The following is a 21590-nucleotide window of genomic DNA, read 5'->3' as shown; positions in this document are numbered from 1 at the left end:
AATAAGGAATCTTACCATAAAGCTCTTGCTGTGATGAGCTATATGAAGGTTGTAGACAATTCCATATTGGTAAACAAAGAAGCGAAATGCAAGTATTATCTCAAGCACTCTTCCCCTGATATTTGTGTATCTGAGGTGTTGATGCTCTTCATCCCACCATGATTCCCAACTTTTGTCAGGTGGAATCCCAACACCACCACGATTTCCCATCCACGTCTTCCAATTTGTCCAATCATCTACTGTCTTTTGCCACTCAAAACCATAAGGATTGAACACAAATGGAGCAAACAACCAAGAAGCAACAAGAAACCACATAGAGAAACTGATGAACCGATCAAGATCTGATGTGTGGGATGATTGCCTATAAGCTTCATATATGATCATGAGAATAAACAGCTCCAATGCCTTCACAAAGTGACTTCGTGAGTACAGCATGTAGTTATCAGCAAACCTTGTATGAAAAACAAAAAATCCTTGGCCAGTAGCTCGATATTTAGAACTTCCATGCAAGATTGCTCTTCCAAAGTAATGTGCTTTTGTTCCGAGCTGGAACGTAAAGAATACAGAAACCAGTTGTAGTTGCATGATCATAAAATCACTTAGGGCAGTTCGAAATCCTTTTTCCAGGTCAATTTCCATAATCATGGGCAGCATCATCCATAAGCCAAATTGGAAAATGGATTGAGTAGCCGAAGCCCCTTCAAGTGCCTTGCTTTGTTGTATGCTCGGATTCTTAAGAATCTGTTTCTCCATTCCACTCAAAACCAAGTACATGCGTCCATATAGAAATGCATACACCGTAAGCACGGCCAACTGAAACAACAAAATATCCAAATGAAGCCGTAAACATATATTTAAATATTTATACATAACACGAACATGGAATATTTGTAGGAAATCATTATGTATGAAATGGGAAGTAAAAAAAAAAAAAAAAAACACTACCCTGTAGCATGTAGGTTATGTAAAAATTATGCTATCAGGTTGTACCTGTGAAATTTCTCTCTCTCTAGAACTCACAGACTAAATAGAAACCGTGATTCTTATTGAATGAGATGAGAATGAATCAAGTTAAATACACTAAGCTACTCTCTTCCTATATATAAATGCTACTGACAAACTATTTTACACAATTTTTACAAACTATTGATATGACAAATTCTTAGTAGTTCTCATTTGGGCCTACCACTAACATCATTTTTTTATTTATCAATAACCACCCACCATATCATGTGGTTTATAAAAAAGTTTGTAAAATACTTTCGTCTTTAGTATTCTCCAAAAGAAAATAACTAACCAACTAACTAATCGGACCGCTACACAGTAAAACAGAATTGAAAGTTTTTTACAACTTACAACTGATTAACACATGGTTTAATCTAATCAATGCACAATTAACACGTGTTCCAATCCAATCTTTCTCGGTATTTCCAAATCAGTACGTTTAAGTTGAAAACACCATGTAATTGAACCACGTGCATGTCTCATGTGTGTTTATGAATCATTGCTAAGACGGCACCATTTCAAGCAATCATTCTAATTCATTTGATCAAACAACAACGTTGCATCCTGTTTGTGCCAACTGGTGGTATGTGGCTGTATAGCCATGTAATGATGTAGATAAGCTAACCAATGTTAATATTGGCGAGGAAGTTTTGAACCGAATTCTCCTAATGAAAAAGAATATATAATACTACTGAACCACAAGCCTCTTGACAGAGTAAAGAAAATCCAACTAGTTTTTTTTTTTTTTTTTTTCAAGAATGTAATATATTAATAAGATATTTTGCATGAAAGGAAATCCAAAAATCACTCCCACACAAGATTAATTATGAAAATTATTATTAACTTTAGAAAAAGGAATGAAGAAACTAAAAATAAATACAACCACACATAAGAGAAACACTAAAATTTACGTAGTTCACCCTTAAGTCTATGTCCATGGGTGATGAAGAGGAGAAAATTTCATTAATAAATATGGAGATTGCAAAATTAGTTTGAAACAGTCTTGCAAAACCCAAACCCTATATATACTCAAATAACTCACAAATTAGAAACTCTAGAAATTTTTCTTTGTTAGATTTGGCGCTCTCTTTTTTGAGAGCAAATAACCAAGGCCACATCATGTACATAGGACTTTCTTGGAGAAGTATTTGGAAGCAAAAGGTTCATTCCAAAGTCGCGTTTTTTGTTTGGACTGCAGCTTTGGGAACTATTTTGACTATTGATAGTTTACATAAGAAGAAGGTGTTGATTCTAGATTGGTGTTATATGTGCAAAAGTAATGGAGAATTGGTAGATTATCTTTCACTACATTGTCCTATTGTTTTTGAGTTGTGGTCTATGGTGTTCACCTTATTTGGTATCTATTGGGCAATGCCAAAGTCTCTGGTTGAGCTCCTTGCACGTTGGCAAGGAAACTTTGGTCAACATCGTAATGGTGTTATCTGGATGGTCATCCCTCATTACTTGATGTGGTGCATTTGGCGAGAGAGAAACAACCAGTGTTTTGAAGATTCTGGAAGAAGTATAGCCGATTTAAAACTGTTCTCTTTTAAAACTCTATCGGGTTGGATGTCTATCATAGGAAATCATTCTATTTTATTGGTCTATAATTTGATGGATGCTTGTAATTTATGTATTTGATAGTTTTAGTCCCCTGATGTATACTTCTTGTATACTTGGGGTGACTCCTTCTTAAGACTATGAATAAAATTTTCCTTATCCAAAAAAAATAAGTATAAAGGACTACTGGTCGGCTAGTAGTCTTTAACCAAGTAGAACTCCAACAACAACAAGAATAAGACATATTCAACTTGAAGCGAGAGATCTCATTGCCGCATTAGACAAGTCAAGCATTAAAAGAGTTTTGATCCAATGTGTTGCAAACCCACGTGCACTTAGATCACACAACTCAGTCATGACGAGCAAGTTTATTTCCAACTTGGCTTGAATTTGATCAAGCAGCATAAACACAGTTTCTTTATCACCACTATCCAAGCCACCCCTAAGATCAATTTCAAACCACAAATTCCAATCAAGTCCAAGCAATGCTTGAACTTCTGCAAAGGAACTGGTTTAGTCTTCATGTTTGCCGGATTATATGCAGTCTCAATCTTCAAAAGAATAATATTTCCCTAATCAACAATTTCACGAACAAAGTAATCCCCAAGTTTTCAATGAAACCATGTAGCCAAATAGCCTCCTAGATGGCTTATGTCATAGGCATATATTCTGCCTTAAGGGTTGACAATGCAACAATAGACTACAATGTCAATCTCTCACGCACCTGTGCTTTAGCAACTATAAACAAGTAACTCATAGTAGAACGACACTCATCATAATCACCAACATAATCTGAAACATATCCCAATGAGTTTTTTTCCAATAGAATCGTCTCTCTCAAACTTCAAATCCATTTCAATAGTTCCTGAAATGTATCTCAAGATTCACTTAGTAGCTTGCCAATGACCTTTTCTTGGATCATACCTATAACAAGTAACTATACTAATAGTGTAAAATTTCAGGTCGGGTACATACCAGTACAAATATAAGGCTATCAACCAAACTTGCAATACTAGACATGAGCCACGTACTCATTCTCTTCATCAGTGTGTAGGGTTAACAGAGCACTTAACATAAAGTGAGGAAAAATGAGTACTCACAGGCTTGGTCTTGGAATCCATATCAAAACGGTGTAGCACTATAGTCAACTCACTCTTCAATTGATCAATTTCTACCTTGTTTTTACATGTAACCAACATATCATCGACATATAAAAGCAACTAGATATTGAAATCACTAGAATCCCTACAAAAATACACACAACTCAAACTAGCTCCTCCCTATCATGAAACATTCATGCCACCAGTACCACTATCAGGGGGACTTTCAAAGCATACAATGATTTCTTTAACTCAAAAACCCAAATTTCCTAACCAACAACTTTTAAAACCACTTGGTTGAGACATGTAAATCTCTTCCTCTAAATCCCCATGCAAAAATTCAATATTAACATCAAGTTGTGCCAACTCGAGATCAAATTATGCAACCAAAGCTAGCAAAATAAACTGAGGAATGTTTAACAATAGCAGAATACCTTATGTTAATCAAGCCCTTCATTTTGAGAAAATATTTTAGCGACCAATCTATCCATAAACCTCACAATATTGTTTCCTATAGGTCCTTTATTCTTGCCTTTAGGAAGCTCTATTAAATACTAAGTTTGATTCTTGTGAAGAAATTGCATCTCCTCATTTGTAAGTCGCTACTCTCAAATGTGTGCATGACTTCTTTTTAGGTGGATGGAATGTCATCTCCAACAATAGGAAGTAAGTTACCATATCAACAAATCTAGCTTGTTTACAGAATTTTCATCTAGTTCTTTCATTGCAATGGAATGTGTCAACTATGAAGGTATCAAAGTTGAAACTCAATTCTCATCTGAACTATTGCCCTCATCAACCCTAACATCATTTATGTGCCTACAAGATTTGAAGAAACAATACAAGTTTCAAACTCCATTGTTTACAAATCACCCTCATTTGTGATCTTCTCCACCTACTTGATAGGCTTAACAATCTTGGATTTATTATATGTAACATCACGACTATGAATTACTTTCTCTATCAATAAGGATTGAATATGAATTGAATACCTATAGTTTTCATTGCCTACGATAACCGGATGGGGGGTTTTCACAGCTTCGTCATTGAATCCAAGTTTTTTCAATTAGTCGTAGAGGAAGGGGGACGTTATTTCTTGTTACAGATCTATGAGAGGGGCAAATATTTTATGAGATTAGTCTTCATGGGCAAGAATGCAGCACAATGGCTGATGAAGAATATAGAACACACTGTTGCTGGGGGCAAGCTCCAAACAGTTCTTTACATTCAGGGGTGGTGACACTACTTATACTCTCCAACGTCGCACCAATTCTTTTGTTCAGTTTTTACTACTGACTGAACTCAAAGTTGGCGGGTGTAGGAGGTCGATCATTATCCCGGAAGGCAAAGAGAAAAATGGTTGGAGGGCTTTTGGCCTTGAACTAAGAAAGATGTTGTATCCTTCCCAATATGCGGTGGGTGGAACTGGTCTTCCAACATTTATTCCTCAGGTGTATAGGCAATATTTGGAGACTCAAAACTCTAGAACTTTTGCTGAAGCTGTGCAAGGCATTCATGGAAGAGTAGAGGATAGAAAGCAGCTAAAGTAGGTAGGTTCCACTGTCAAGGGGAAGAAGACACATTTAGGAGAGGAGAAGATGGAGGTGAATCGGAGAGTTACAGGTGCCAAGGTGAGAGTTTTTTCGGTGGGCAAGCCTGATAAGATGGTGGTGGGAGGAGGAGATAGGAGGGAGTTGTGCATTAATGGGGAGACAGTGGCAGGTGAGCAAAATCAGGCAGAAAGTAGGATACGTTTCCCAAGTCTCAGTTTGAACTCTAAAGCCTATGATAATAGGGAAAAGAGTGATGTAAGGAGACCATGCTAGACAGGGAGTGGTCTTATCGTGGAGGTTGACGTGATAGGGAGGAGGCGGGTCTCCTAGGATAGGAAGAAAGGGGGAGCTCAGAAGTATAGATGGGTTTCACGGGCTAGTAAGGAATTGCATAAGGGTATGCTGGGTCTGGGTTTGGGCCCTAACAAGCTGGTTGCCCAAATGACTGTTAGTGAGTCATGTTTAGGCCCACATGTCATAAGCCCAATAACCTTTGAGCCTGGGGAATGTTCCATTAAGTGTGTAGAGCCCTTACTCTCAGCTGATAATCACGAGAAGGCTGGGGAGTGTCCATGGGCAAGTCCGACGAGCTTTGTGATGCCGTCGCAGGTGGCCGGAGGTCTTGTGTGGTCACTGAAGGTATAGGTTCAAGCCGATAATGGCAGCTCGTGCCTTTCAGTGTCTTCGGCGCCTCCGACGAGCCCTGCTTTGCCGTTACAGGAGATGTGTCGCACCGGGTTCTGGTGGGTTCGCCTCATCGGCGTTGCGTGTCGCCGGTAGGAGTGGCAGGGTGTACCGAGTCCCCTTCGATGATGGTTTTCAAGCTTAGCTCTAACTAGAGCAGCATTTTCAGCTCCATTTCGCTGTCAGGTGGGTTGTTTTTTGAAGGTAAGAGGATGGTGACTCTCGATTTAGTGCCGCGATTGGTTCGACCTCCTCTTCCCGATCGCTTTTTGTAGTTGGTGCAAGCTGGAGCACTGGGTTTTGGGGCATTGGGTTAGGAGGTTAATTCTTCCTTTAGTAAGGAACTCTTTAGCTTTCCTAGGGAGGTCATGCTGGTGGAGGAAGCAGCTGATTTCTCTGTGGGTGTTGGTGAAACAGATTTGTCAGTTGGCTTTCCTCTGCAACCTTTGCTCCAAGTGCGTTGACAAATTTGGCAGAGTTGGAGGAGGTCAATGAGGTATTGTGTATTGAGTCTAAGTTAGATATTTTTGGGTGAGTGAAACACAGAATTCCTGGTTTCAGTAAATTGGTTGGGCTGTCAATGTCTCGGCACGAGAAGTTGTGCATTGCTCTCTTACAACCAATGTGTTACACAGGAAAGTACCGGGTAGCAAAACAGGGGCTAAGTAAAATAAAAAAAAGGGACATAGAGAGTTGTAAAACTTGATCTCCTTGGTGAATTATGACAGAAGATAGAGGGTGGTCTTGTTTTGGTGTTAGAAGTTGGGGATAATTTAGTGTTTATGAAGATAAAGATGATTTCGTGGAATGTTAGAGGTTTAAATGATCCTTAGAAACGCCTTGTGGAAAAGAATTTGTTGCGGGACTGGAAGTGTGATGTTGTTTGTCTTCAAGAGACGAAAATTGCCAGTACGAATAGACAACTGGTTTGTAGTTTGTGGAGCTGTCCTTATGTGGATTGAGTTGTTTTGGAGGCTGATCGGATTGCAGAAGGTATTTTGCTTATGTGGGATAAAAGGGTCTTAGATAAGGTAGAGATTATGGTTGGTACTTTCTCTATTTTGGTTAAGTGGAAAGGGGTGGGGGACGATTTTATATGGGCATGCTTAGGCGTTTATGGCCCAAATGAGAATAACGAGAGGGGACACATGTGGGATGAGTTGGTGGGTATTCAGCAGTATTGGAGGTTACCGTGGTGCTACTTGGGGGACTTTAATATTGTTCGCTTTCCTAGTGAGTGCAGGGGTGAGACTCGTTTGACCTTGGCTATGGAAAAATTCTCTGAATTTGTCGAGGAGCTTAATTTGGTTGATTTGCCTTTGGAAGGAGGTAGCTATACATGGTTAAGTGGCACTGATCAACCAACGATGTCTAGGATTGATAAAGCTTTGGTCACCCCAGATTGGGAGGACCACTTCTTTGATGTTATTCAAAGGATCTTACCCCGTCCTATCTCAGATCATTGCCCAATTCTATTGGAGGCAGGGGGAATGGTAAGGGGGAAAAGTCCATTCAGATTTGAAAATATGTGGTTGAAGTCAGAGGGATTTGTGGATAGAGTTCAATCTTGGTGGAATTGGCATTCCTTTGTAGGTACACCTAGTTTCGTGCTTGCAAAAAATTAAAGGCTCTGAAAGAGGACATTGTCATTGGAATCGCCGAGAGTTTGGTAATGTAGAGCGGCAAAAGAAGCAAATACTGGAGGAGCTGAAAACATTAAACGCTAATGAAGGGGATTTTGGTCTCACTGACTCATAGGGCAGATTTGAGGCCCCAGGTAGAACATCTTCTTTCCTTGGAAGAAATTTCCTGGAGACAAAAATCTAGGATGTTATGTATCAAGGAAGGGGATAATAACACCAAGTTTTTTTCACAAAATGGCTAACTCCCATAGAAGGTCTAATTATCTGAGGACCTTGGAGGTGGATTGGGTGGTTTTTGAAGAGGAATCCGAGGTAAATAATCAAGTAGTTGAATTTTATAAAAATTTGTACAAGGAGACTGAGGGGTGGAGGCCTTTTATGGAGGGTTTGGATTTTGATTGTATTGGGGATATGGAGAGGGTTTGGCTTGAAAGGAAGTTTGAGAGGGAGGAGATTCTTCAAGTTGTTAGAGACATGGAAGGGGACAAAGCTCTAGGTTCGGATGGGTTTACTATGGCGTTTTATCATCATTGTTGGAGAATAATGGAGAAAGACATCCTTGCGGTCTTTGAAGAGTTTTTTCAACATTGTAAGTTTGAAAAATCCCTTAATGCTACCTTCCTTGCTTTAATTCCTAAAAAGAATGACGCCTCTAATATTAGAGATTTCCGCCCTATTAGTTTGGTGGGGAGTGTGTATAAAATCTTGGCTAAGGTTTTGGCAAAACGGTTGAGAGTGGTTTTAGATCAGTTGGTCTCTGAGACTCAGAATAGCTTTGTGGGTGGGAGGCAAATCCTTGACTCGGTTCTTTTTGTGAATAAGTGTGTGGATAGCCGAGGGAAGAATAGGGTTCCTGGAGTTATTTGTAAACTTGATATTGAGATTCTTTGGTAGCTCAAGGGGTTTAAGACAAGGGGATCCGCTATCTCCTATGCTGTTTTTGATCATGATGGAGGTGTTTAGTAGAATGTTGAGAAGAGTGGAGGGAGTTGGGTTGATCCGTGGTTTTAAAGTTGAGGGTAAGAGGGGTGGTGGGGAATGTGTTTCACATCTATTGTTTGCAGACGATACTATCCTATTTTGTGATGCAGATGTGGAGCAAATTCTGCATATTAGGTTGTTGTTACTTTGTTTTCAGGCGGTAATAGGTTTGAAGGTAAATGTACATAAGAGTGAAATAGTTCCAATAGTGGAGGTTGTTAATGTGCATATCCTAGCTGAAATTTTGGGTTGCAAAGTTGGATCTTTGCCTATGTCTTATCTTGGCATGCCGTTGGGGGCTTCACATTATTTCCCTTCTATTTGGAATCTAATTTTGGAAAAATTTGAGAGGAAATTAGCCGGGTGGAAGAAGTTGTACTTGTCTAAGGGGGGTTGATTGATGTTACTCAAGAGTACGCTATCTAGTCTTCCTACTTATTTTCTATTTTTATTTACCATTCCTACTCATGTGGCCAATAAAATTGAAAACTTGCAAAGGGACTTTTTATGGGGTGTTAGCAAGTCTCATCTGGTAGGTTAGGATAAAGTTTGTGCACCTATAGCCACTAGCGGCTTGGGGATAAGGAAACTTACTACTTTCAATAAGGCCTTACTAGGAAAATGGTTGTGGCGGTTTGGAAATGAGGAGGATCGGTTATGGAGGAGGGTGGTAGCTTCAAAATTTGGGGAAGATTGAGGGGGTTGGACCTCAAAGCTGGGTAGGGGAGTTAATGGGTGTGGTTTGTGGAGAGGTATTCGCATGGGATGGGAGGATTTTAGCAAAAATTGTCAGTTTCTTGTTGGGTTGGGGAATAGAGTGAGGTTTTGGCAGGATGGGTGGTATGGGGATCAGCCCTTTCAATTGGCCTTCCCAAGGTTGTATGGTATTGCCATTGATAAGGAGATTTATGTAGAAGCTTCTTTGTCTAGGCAGGGGGCGGAGGAGAGAAGAATTTGGGATGTTCGTTTTATCAGAGAATTTAAGGATTGGGAGATGGATGAAAGGCTGCATTTCCTTTGTTTATTGGGAGCTAATACTCCTCCTAGGGATGTTGGAGACCGGATGAGATGGAAGTTAAAGCCTAATGGGGAATTTGACATCCGGTTATTCTATAATAAATTAAGAGATTGTCCCACACTTGTCTTTCCTTGGAAAGCTATATGGAGAGTAAAGGCTCCTAGGCGAGTTTCTTTCTTTGTTTGGTGTGCAGCTTGGAATAAGATCCTAACGGGTGATAACTTGAGATTGAGGAAATTAGATTTTGTGGATTGGTGCTTTATGTGCCGTCATTGTGGAGAGACGGTAGACCACTTACTTTTTTATTGTGAGATGGCTTATCGGTTATGGAGCTTTGTCTTTAGAACTTTTGGCTTGTCTTGGGTTATACCTAGATCGATACTAGATTTGCTTTTTGGCTAGTGGAATTGGTTGGGGAAGCACTCGTCTCAGATTTGGAATTTAGTTATATTGGGCATCCTATGGTGTGTTTGGAAGGAGCGGAATCAGCGGACTTTTGAGGATTTGGATAGCACCGGTGATCAGTTGCTTGCTTCTTTTAGTGGGACTATTTTTGATTGGTCTAGGGCTTGGGGACTCACGACTAGTGACTCTCTCCCTTCTTTTTTCAGCTCCTTTTTTCTTTTGTAGTTTTTCTGTTGTTTGGTCTTCTTTTTTTGTTTTGTTTTCTTCCTCTTGTTTTTTCTAGGTTTGCTCTATGTTCTTCATGCATAGAGTAGCCTTTCGTGTGTGTATATATATATATATATATATATATATCACTCTTACTTATCAAAAAAAAATTACTTTCTCTATCTCTGCACCAAAAACTTTATCCTTTCACACATAAACTAAAACCCAAGAAGCTAGCTTTTTTGGCTCTTAGGATCTATTTTTGAATCCTTCACTTGATAATATGTAGGGCAACTAACCATATGCAATAAGTTATAATTAGTAGCAGGTGATCTATACCATCTAAAGGAGTTTTCCTTTCATTCTCAGTTGCAGGAAAATGATTGATAATATGACACATATGCCTCTGCCTCAGCCCAAAATTCTCTACTCAAGTTTGCTTGAGACAACATACACTGCACCTACTCTAGCAACATATAGTTCATTTTCTCAGCCACTCTATCTTGTTGTGGGGTATCTCTCATAGTGACAAATAATACCTTCAACTTTACAAACTTTTGTTGTGCAAACAGCACCTCAAGATCCAAATCAATAATAGCAAAAGAAAAAATAAATATGATGATGGAGGAAAAATGGTGAAAAGGAAAGATGTTCTAGAAAGCTAAGTTGCTTAGAGAAAATAAAGAACGAACTAGCTCTTCAAGAGACACTCTCTTGGAATAATACCTCATAGGTAGAGATTTCTTAGATTCAAATTCAATTAGTTACAATGAGGGCAGTCTTTCTTAATTATAGTTACATAAGCAAGCTACTGAGTTAGTCACAAGAACCCACCATGTGGCTGCCAAAACCTAACTAACTTCTTTAACTAATAGGCTATTGCACTTATCACTAACAACCCATCAGCTAACTAACTTTCTTTCTGTTACAAGTGATAAATGCTATCAAAAGAAAAAGGAAACTACTTATTATACAACATAAGCTAGTAACAGCTAGCTTTAAAAATGAACTGCATCATATGAACACGCATAATCTACGTGGTTCAGCAAATTAAATCCACTATACTCAATAAGGACTTGATAGCTCAAAATCTCTTACATAGCTCTCATCATCGGTATCCTTTCAACCCTAAAAAAAACTATCAAATTACTCCTCTTCTAAGAGCTGTCTTCTCCTCTATCAAGAGAAACACTTCATCTAAAAGTCTTTTCTTCTTCTAAGAGTATTTTCTTCTTCTCATATGTGAGGACTACCTTGGGCAAAGGCCACCAAACCATTTGCAACAATGCCTATTTATAAGACTTCAATTCTATTCCTTAATGGACAGGGAGTACCCAATTACTTATTCAACAAGAAAATCTTTTTCCTTCTATATCAAGGAGAATCCTTGTATTGCACACCAAGGAAAATCCTTGTCTTCCATGCTAGGGAAAAACCTTTCTTTCCATGTCAAGGAAAACCAAACCAAATCTAATTAGGAATTTGTAGGCAATTTTCAACACTTTCAAAAATTGATTAGACTTGTATTCACCGCCATTTTTAGATCTAAGTCATTTTATCTTACAACCTCTTTGAATTTCAATTAATTTCTTCAAGTATACATCATGAGCCTCGTTTTTCTGCCACATAGTGTAAAGCTGTTCTTGACGGGAGTAGTCATAAGAAAGGTAACAAAATGGTACCTACCTCTAAGAGAAGAAACCTTAGTTGGCCCTATACATCTGTGTATACATTGCCAAGCATACCCTTAGTTTGATGAATTTCTATGCCAAACTTAACTCTAGATTACATCCCGAGAGCACATAAGTCTAATTTGTAGGTCTTGGAGCCCTTTAACAAGCTTTGCTTCATGAGCCCTCACAAGCAATCTCATTGGCATGACTCAAATGTATATGCTAAAGTATAGTAGGGTTTAAAACAACTCCTCAATTTTATCAGTAATTGTGGCTGCTTCACCTACAATTGTACTCTCTTTGAAGAATACAGGTTACTTTAACGTGAGTCCCTCATCACTACCAAAGTGAGTGATATTACCTTCAGAGTTCCATTATCCATAGAAATCTTAAAACCTTTGGATTAAAACAAACCCACTGAGATAAGATTCTTCTCTAAATCTGGCACATATCAAACTTTAGTCATAAAACAAATTGTTCTTATTCAATTTCAACTTGATTTTTTACCTATCCTTAAAATCTCACAAGTATGATTATTACCCATGTAGATCGAACCACATTCTTACCTCCTCAAGGTTGTAAAACCATTCCCTACTGGAACACATACAATAGGTGCAAGTAAAATCTATAATCCACTTGTTTGAATGGCAACAAATGATGAACCTGTCAGGGCTAAATCAAAATAATGATCATGACTCTGTGCTTTTGGGATTCTTTCTTGTCCTTATCTTTCAAAATAAAACAATCCTTCTTCAAATGCCCCTTGTTCCGACAATAGCACAATAATCTTTCCCAACTTTCTCATTAGTGGCTTCTTCTGATTTAGATCGAGATCTACCATTCTAACCAAATTTTTTATTATCAGCCTTGCCTTTAACTACCAAAGGCTCGATAATTACTAATTAGATCCTATGGGCTTGATTATATTTTTTTATGGTAATCATTATTACTTATTAGTCAGAGCATGGGACATATCATCAAATTTAACCTCATCTTTTCCCCAAAACATAGTAATTAGGTGATGAAAGGTATCAGGCAGAGGGTTTAATAATAAGAGACCCTTATTCTCATCATTAAGATCAATTTCCAAATTTTGCAAATTAGCTAGTATATTCTTATAATTATTCAAATGCTTAGACAGAAATAGCTTCACGATATTGGAAATGAAAGATCTTTTTCTTCAAATAGAGCTAGTTCTCTGCATTCTTGTTCGTTTACTTGTCCTTAAAATTTATCCAAAACTCCTTAATTTTTCTCTCCATAACAAAATACTTGTAATCCTTATCAAAGCACAAACGGATAGTGCCACAAGCTTGTATATTGATCTTCTCTTAGTCTTTATCTGACATTTATTCAGGTTTGCCTTCCAAAGAAATGTAAAACTCTTGTTTGGGATTAAGAGATCCATAACTTTGTATTGTCATATGCCAAAGTTGTTTGTTTCATCAAACTTTTCTACCTCGAATTTTGCAACAAAGACCATAATGCTAATTGTCTAATGTTTTGTAAATCAATCACCAGACATACCTTGGGAAGCACTCCCACACAAGATTAATTGTGAAAACTATTTTGAGTTTTAGCGTAATCTTGAAAAAAAAAAAAGGACACAACTACACATAAGAGAAAAAACACCATGAAATTACGAATTTCAGCCATTAGGCCTACATCCACTGTGGCGATAAGAAGAAAAGTCTCCACTGACGAATGTGAAGATTACAAAGATAGTACATAAACATTCTCACAAAATTCAAACTCTAAATGCAGCCAAAGCAAAGAAATCTCTCTTACAAATAATAAATACTAAAAATATTTGTTTCCTAATTGCAATACTCTCTAAGGCCTGATTATATATATAGGACCATTGGTCAGTTAGTAGTGCTTTCCCAAGTAGAGCTCCATAAGCAAGAAGAATCGGAAAGATTCAATTTGAAGCAAATCAAAAAGTTGGCTATGAAAACAGATTATATATATTTTTTGATAGGTAAGAAAAATTTGTATAAAAAAGAAGCTACTCCATCAAAGAGATGAAGTAAAGGAAGGAAATATTTACAAGCAACAAAGGAACACAAAACAACTTATGTAGAAGAAAAAAGTGAATCTAAAAACAGCAGAATGGATTTCGAAGAAGTAAAACCCAAAGCATGAGAACAATCAAACAAAGTGGTAGCAAACAACTCTAAGAGCTTATCCCCAGAAAGCACCGAATTTTCAAATATGCGATTATTTCTCTCCCTCCAAATAATCCACGTCAAACAATGTGATATTAAATTCCAAACATTTGAAGAATGTTTCCTCAACCAATTCCTCCAACCCGCTAGTAAGTCAATAACCCTTTTAGGTAGAACCCAAGAAATACCAAAAGATCTAAGGCCAAAGCTCCATAACCGAAAAACCTCACCATAGTGTAGAAGCAAATGATCCACACTCTCCCCATAACATTTACACAGGCAACACCAATCCATAATAGTGCAGCCCCTTTTCCTCAAATGGTCCGTTGTGAGAACCCTCCCCCATGTAGCTGTCCAAACAAAAAACGACACATGACGTGGAGCCTTCACACCCCAAATACTCTTCCAAGGAAAAGTAATTGAGCTTGATCCCCTCAATGCACCATAAAAGGATTTTACATCAAAAACCCCTTTCGAACCCAAACACCACCTCATCTTATCTCCACCCTCAATAGGAGGACTCAACGACTCCAATGTATGAGTAAAGGCCCCCACCAACTCTAGCTCCCATTCATTAAAACCACGTCGGAGCTGTATATTCCAATTCCATCCTTCCTCCAAAGTGTGACTCACCATCATATATAAAGGAAATTAGTTTGGTTAACATACCATACTACTAAAATTTGCAAGCACGATATAGTCATGTGTAAGCTACCATGGTTTTCAATTATATTGCAGTCTAAAGACAGATAATATAAAGGAAATTAGTTTGGTTAACATACCATACTACTAAAATAGGAACCCACTGTTGTGAAGTAGAATGACAACATCCTATAGAAGTCAAATTGATGTCCAAGACGATAAACATCACGGCTAAGTGTCTGCTCTCCATTTCCATTTGCAAGCTTAGCCTCAAAAAGGGTTAGCTGATTCATCCCCACATCACGCCCCTTGCCTACTTGGATATACTCATGATGTGTTATAAATCCCCCACGCAGAGTTGAATTGAATCCTAAAGTGATGGGTCAAATATAAGTGAGCAAATAATACCAATTTGTCAGTCATCTTTAATGAACCAGAACCTACCTGCAAATATATTTTCGATTAGGTTAATTCCTTTTGAAGCTTTGCTTATGCCACCCCGTGTTATGTGAAAGATTTTGTCAAATATATCAGAATGACCATAATGGAACCGTACCCTGCAATTAAATGTGGCACATTTAATAAACAAATAGTAAGAGTGCAGAAACACATCAGTTAACACTAAACTAAGTCATTCAGACGAATGAGCCCTAGTTCAAACAAAACTTTCCCTTTCCTAATAATAAGATGGAAAGTGAGGTCTTGGATTTTAAAACCACCAGCTACATATGTAACTTGAAGGGATGGGGTGATCGTACTCCTACCAAAATATTGTTGACCCTCATAATAAGAGACCAGAAAGGCAGAAACTCATTAGCTAGCACTATAAACTAAGTCAGTCATGCCAATGAGCTTAAGTTCAAATGAAACTTCCCTGCTTCATTATAATGAGATGGAAAATGAGGCATCAGATTAAAAACCCATTATGTCCATACGCATATAATAATGTGTATGGACATAATGTTGTGCATACACATAATAACACTACGTTTGGTTGGAGTGAAAAGTGAGAGGATAGAAAATGGGAGAAGGAAATGAGAGAGGAAATATGATTTTCTATTTTTTGGTTGGAGTGAAAAGGAAGAGGAAATAAAATGGGGTGGAGAGAGTGTTCCACTCGGGGCCCCATTTTTTCTCTGTCCAAATTGGGCAGAAAAAAGGAGAGAAAATGACAGAGAAAAAAAGTACAAAACTACCTCTAATTTTTCATTCTTTTACTTTTAATAATAAGGGATAATAGCAATTTACTATTTATCTTTCCACTTTTTCATCCTTTTTATCAAACACACATAATGGAAAATACATATATTATACCCTCCCACTTTTTTATTCTCTCAACATTTTTTTTTATCCCCCCACTTTCCATCTACCCAATCAAATAGAACCTATGAGTGTAAAACCATAAGCAAGCACTAAACTACGTCAGTCATGCCAATGACTTATAGTTCAAATGAAACTTTACCTCTTTCATAATAATGAGATGGAAAATGAGGTATTGGATTCAAAACTCCTTATATGCATATGTAACTTGAAGGAATGGGGAGATCCCACGAAATTAATATTGCACACTCACACACTCACATACTGAGTCCAAATCTTATGTCCTATTTTTCCTAATTCACCAATAAAAACCTGCCACATGTCCATCTAATTAATTAAATAAAAAATTATGAATTTGGCCCTAACTTTTATGTTGTGTGTCAATTTAGTCCCTACTGTTTAAAATGTATAAGTTTAGTCTCTAACCTTTCGGTATTGTGTCAAAATGGCCTATGCCATTAGGTAATTGATGGAAATGCTAACATGACTAATGGTCAAAATTAAAATAATATTTTCATGCCACATAAATTTCCATGTCTATTGCCACATCAGCATGTACTAAAGACAAAGGTCTTTCTATGGGGTGATAGTAAGATTCATCTAGTAGGATGGGATAAAGTTTGTGCGCCTATAGCTAACAGTGGTTTGGGGATAAGAAAAATTACTACTTTCAATAAGGTCTTATTGGGGAAATGGCTGTGGCGGTTTGGGAAGGAAGAGGGTCGGTTATGAAGGAGGGTGATAGCGTCAAAATATGGGGAAGAATGGGGGGGGGGGGGGGATGGACCTTAAAGCTAGGTAGGGTAGTTCATGGGTGTGGTTTGTGGAGAGGTATTCGCATGGGATGGAAGGTTTTTAGCAAGAATTGTTAGTTTGTTGTTGGGTTGGGGAATAGAGTGAGATTTTGGTAGGATGGGTGGTATGAGGATCAACCTTTTCAAGTGGCTTTCCCAAGGCTGTATGGTATAGCCATTGATAAGGAGGCATCTGTAGAAGCTTCTTTGTCAAGGCAGGGAATGGAGGATAGAAGAATTTGGGATGTTTGTTTTATTCAAGAATTTAATGGTTGGGAGATGGATGGAGGGCTGCATTTTCTTCATATACTGGGAGCTAATACTCCTCCAATGGATGTTAGAGACCGGATGAGATGGAAGTTGAAGCCTAATGGGGAGTTTGACATCCGGTCGTATTATAACAAATTGCGGGATTCTTCCTCAATTGTCTTTCCTTGGAAAGGAATATGGAGAGTAAAGGCCCCTAGGCGAGTTTCTTTTTTTGTTTGGTGTGTGGCTTGGAATAAGATCCTTACGGGTGATAACTTAAGGAGACTAAGGGGACTGAATTTTGTAGACTGGTGCATTATGTGCTGGCATTGTGGAGAGATGGTAAATCACTTACTTATTCATTGTGAGATGGCTTATCAGTTGTGGAGTTTTGTCTTCAAAACTTTTGGTTTGTCTTGGGTCATGCCTAGATCGATCCCAGATTTGCTGTTTGGTTGGTGGAATTGGTTGGGGAAGCATTTGTCTCAAATTTGGAACTTAGTTCCATTGTGCATCCTATGGTGTATTTGGAAGGAATGGAATCGGAGGACTTTTGAGGATTTGGATAGTTCTGGCGTTCAGATGATTGCCTCTTTTAGTGGGATTCTTTTTGTTTGGTCTCGGGCTTGGGGACTCACGACTAGTGATTCTCTCCCCTCTTTTCTTAGCTCTCTTTTTCTTTTGTAATTATTCTGTTGTTTGGCTTTCTTTTTTGTTTTTTTAGTTTTTTCTTCTTCTTGTATTTTTTGAGTTTGCTCTATGTTTTTCATGCTTAGAGTAGCCTTTTGTATATATAACATTCTTACTTATCAAAAAAAAAAAACTTTCTTTTCTTTCATTTTTTTTTCCTTTGCTTTTCAAGAACCAAAAGGAGGTTAAGAACTAGAATTGAAAACTCAACTTCCTTGGTTTTCCAACAATCAAACAAGGAAAAGACAAAAATTTGAAGCTCAGGAAAACCACCCTTAAAAATCCCCCATTACTAGATTAAATAACACTATTAATAATAAAGTCATAAAGTTATCCCTCTTAGTGTGTGTTTGTTTGGAGGTGAAATAGGGTGGATGAAAAACTTTTTTGAATGTGTTTGGTTGGGTGGGGAGGAAGGAAAATAAATGCTGGGGCCGTTTTCTCCTCAGGCCCACCAAAAAGTTTTCTCTCCAAAATGGAGAGAAAACTGAAGGAAGAAAACAAAGTTGCTTAATGAACAAAAATACCCCTATCCAGCTCCTATCTTTTTTTTTTTTTTTTCATTCCTGAACGTTGCTTTTTTTTTTCTTTTTTTTTTTCTTGGCTGTGGGTGTGATAGTTGTTTTGTTTAACTAGACACGATTTTTTTTTGGACATGGTTTTTATTTTTTAATAAATTGAGTGATTGCTTTTTTTTGGTTGACATCATTTTATAATAAGGGTGTATAGGCAAATTTATATAAACTCACTTTTTCCATCTCTCCAATTTTCCACTCTCAACCAAATAAAAATGAGAGAAATTAAAATCTTTTCTATTCTCCCACTCACTTTTTCCATCTCTCCAATTTTCTGCTTCCAACCAAACAAAAAGAAAAGAAATTAAAATATTTTTTATCTTCCCACTTTTTTATCTACCCACCATTTTCTAGAATTTTTTTTTTTCAAATAACATTAAATATCAAAAAATTTAGTTAGTTGTCATGTTTCAAAACAATGTCGAAAACTAGCATCTCGAGTGTCTAAAACTCGAGTTCCAAGATAGAACTCGAGTTTTTAAGTCTCGATTTGTAAGCGGTGGTAGCTGATGTGGAAGAAAAATCTACGTGGAACTCCACGTGGAACTCAAGTTTGTAAGACTCGAGTTTCACTTAATACTTCTTCAGACCCAGCATTCTTCTTCGTGTAGATCTAAAGACCAGATTATCCAATCGCCCACCTAGCATTCAATCGTCCAATCGGAGCTCCAGCGTCGTCCAATCGTTCAATCTGTTCTTCCTCTGTTCTTCGTCGTCAGATCGCTCCTCCTTTGTTGTCAGATTGTTCCTCCTTCGTCGTTAGATCGTTCTTCCTATCGTCAGATCATTTTTGTCGTCAGATCGTTCTGGGTTTCTTCATCTTCCTAGGTTTCTTCTTCTTCTTCATCATCTTCGTTTTGTTCTTCTTCTATTGGGCTTCATCTTCGTTCTATTCTTGTTTGATTTTCGATTGGTTTGGGCCTCATCTTCTCTACTGGGTTTTTCTTCTACTGGGTTCTTGTTCTGTTCTCTTCTTCAACGTTTGTCTCTCTATGGAACTCGAGTCTTACAGACTCGATTTCCACGTCTTTCACTAAGAAAATCGAGTCTGTAAGACTCAATTTTGATTTGGTGGAACTCGAGTCTTACAGACTCGAGATCTATGTGGCATTTTATGTCCAACTCATGTACAAAGCGAGTTTTGGGGACTCAAGTTTTAAAATTGAACTCGAGTTTCTAAAACTCGAGATGCTAGTTTGTTAATACGTTTCAAATGTGTCAGCTTACCATATTGCCCTCCCTTACTATGCTAGAAGCAAAATATCCTCCCATTTTCTATCCTTCCACTTTTTCACCCTTTCAATCAAACAACCCTTAAACTACAAGAAAGCAGCATAAATCCAGTAACTAGAGAACCATGTGAAGGCCACAAAAACTAAAAATATTTGCAAAATCCAACAAAGAAGAACGAAGGCTTGAAGAAAAACCCTAGTACTTTTTTTTTTTTTTTTATAACAGGAAAAACCCAAATACTTTATTACCTGAAAAACAACGCCACAAAATTCTGATGCTTCTTTAGCAGTTTTGATTATTGTTGCTTCTGTGGGTCAATAGTCAAGATTGAAGAGTGGTGATACCAAGACCAAGAAAGAAATTGTAGAGAAAGTTAAAAAGAAGTTTGAAACCAAGTTCATTCTCCAATGGCTTCGACCTCGCCTGGGCCCAATCTACCAGCTTCTCCGCCACACGCGATTGACTCCACCACTTGTCGTCGTTCTCCACTCCACCGCTTGCTGAGTTTTAGTTTCAAGAGCTGCTTTGCTTCTCTTGAAGACGCCAGAGAAAGGTTCATTCTTTCTCGGTAGTGGTTGGGTTCCGGGAATGCCTTGATTTTCACAGGAGGGTTAGATTTGTTGCTATGGAGTTGGGACTGTACGGTGAATTTCTTTATCATTTATCAAGTGTTTGTTTGGTTGCATAGAGAATTTGGGTGAAGAGAGAAAATAATATGTGGCCTTTTGGTAACGTTGTTCTAGTAACGTTGTTTGTATTTTTCAAAAATACGTGAGTGAAAAAGTATGTAAAAATATGTGTAATGTTGTTTAAAAACTGAAAAGTATTACTCAAAAACCCATACTAAACAGCCTCTAAACTTCGATTTTTTTTCCATAACTATATTGTTTTCTTTAAGTTTTCAAAGTGGTGTGGCAATATAATACATGTGACATCTAGTTAGCATCAAAAATATTATTTTAATACCACCATTAATATCACCACAAGAGGTCTCCCTCGAGGAGATCCCTTGTCTCTTTTCCTTTGTCTCTTATGCGCAGATGGCTTCTCTTCATTAATAAAGAATGCAGGAAGGAATCAAATGTTGAGTGAAATTTCCATTTGCAGAGGAAGCCCCATGGTTACTCATTTATTTTTTGCAGACGACAACTTGCTATTCTGCAAAGCTACGGACCAAGAATGCCGAAAACTCACAGATATCCTTGAGCTTTACGAAGCTGCCTCGGGCCAGAAGGTAAATGCTAACAAATCATCAGTATTTTTCAGTCACAACACCCCTAAAGAGAGGAGAAGCGAGGTGTTAGGCATACAAGGTCCAATGCAAGATTCTAGGCACAACAAATACTTTGGGCTCCTTTCTGTCGTTGGAAGATCTAAGACTGAAGTGTTTGTAGAAGTGAAAGAAAGGTTTGGAAAGAAGCTTGCCGGGTGGAAAGAAAAAATGCTCTCTATTGGAGGAAAGGAGGTTTTGATAAAGGTTGTGGCACAAGCAGTTCCCACGTGTACCATAAGCTGCTTTCTACTCCTAAATGGGCTTTGTAAGGAAATTGAAGGAATGATAAGGAAATTTTGGTGGGGGCAAAGGCAGCAAGAATAAAAAATTGCATGGGTGAGTTGGGAAAAAATGTGTAAAACAAAGCTTAGAGATGGCATGGGCTTTCGTAACTTCCAAGCTTTCAACTTGGCCATGAGCAAAGCAAGGTTGGAGACTCCTCTCGAATCCGGACTCCCTTTGTGCCAAATTTTTCAAAGCTAAGTACTACTTAAATGGGGATGTTTTGAATGCAAAGCTTATAGCTGGATATTTTTGTGTGACTCTTCTATCCTTCACCCACACTATATATACCTTCATTACGCATAGAATTGTAAGGAGGCTATTAGATAGAAAACCTTAGAGATCGAGGTTTTCAAAATACCCACCTTTTAGAGAGAGCTACTCTTCCTCAAGAGATAAATCTTTATAGTCTTCTCTCCTCCCCTCTCCCATTGTCATACCTTGAGAGGAAATTTTACCTAAACACAACTCACATCCATTCAGACTATAGAAAGTGTTTTGGAGCTTGGGAAGCATTGGGTCTTTGCCAAATTAA

At 37.9% G+C, this 21590-nt stretch overlaps 1 protein-coding gene across 1 annotated transcript in view; it reads right to left on the bottom strand.

The window, feature by feature from the left end:
• Positions 1 to 21590, bottom strand: part of LOC142640609 (callose synthase 7-like) — a 137937-nt gene that overhangs the window by 5560 nt on the left and 110787 nt on the right. Inside the window, exons 37-39 of the mRNA XM_075814783.1 lie at positions 15084 to 15196; positions 14780 to 15009; positions 16 to 813 (exon numbers count right to left, since the gene is read on the bottom strand). Coding sequence (XP_075670898.1) covers positions 16 to 813; positions 14780 to 15009; positions 15084 to 15196 — 1141 coding nt within the window. The remainder of the gene's footprint in view (positions 1 to 15; positions 814 to 14779; positions 15010 to 15083; positions 15197 to 21590) is intronic.

The sequence above is a fragment of the Castanea sativa genome, chromosome 6 (assembly GCF_040712315.1).
Source record: "Castanea sativa cultivar Marrone di Chiusa Pesio chromosome 6, ASM4071231v1".
NCBI lineage: Eukaryota > Viridiplantae > Streptophyta > Magnoliopsida > Fagales > Fagaceae > Castanea > Castanea sativa.
Note: the sequence above shows the minus strand (reverse complement) of the source record. Positions and strands in the feature narration are given on the sequence as shown.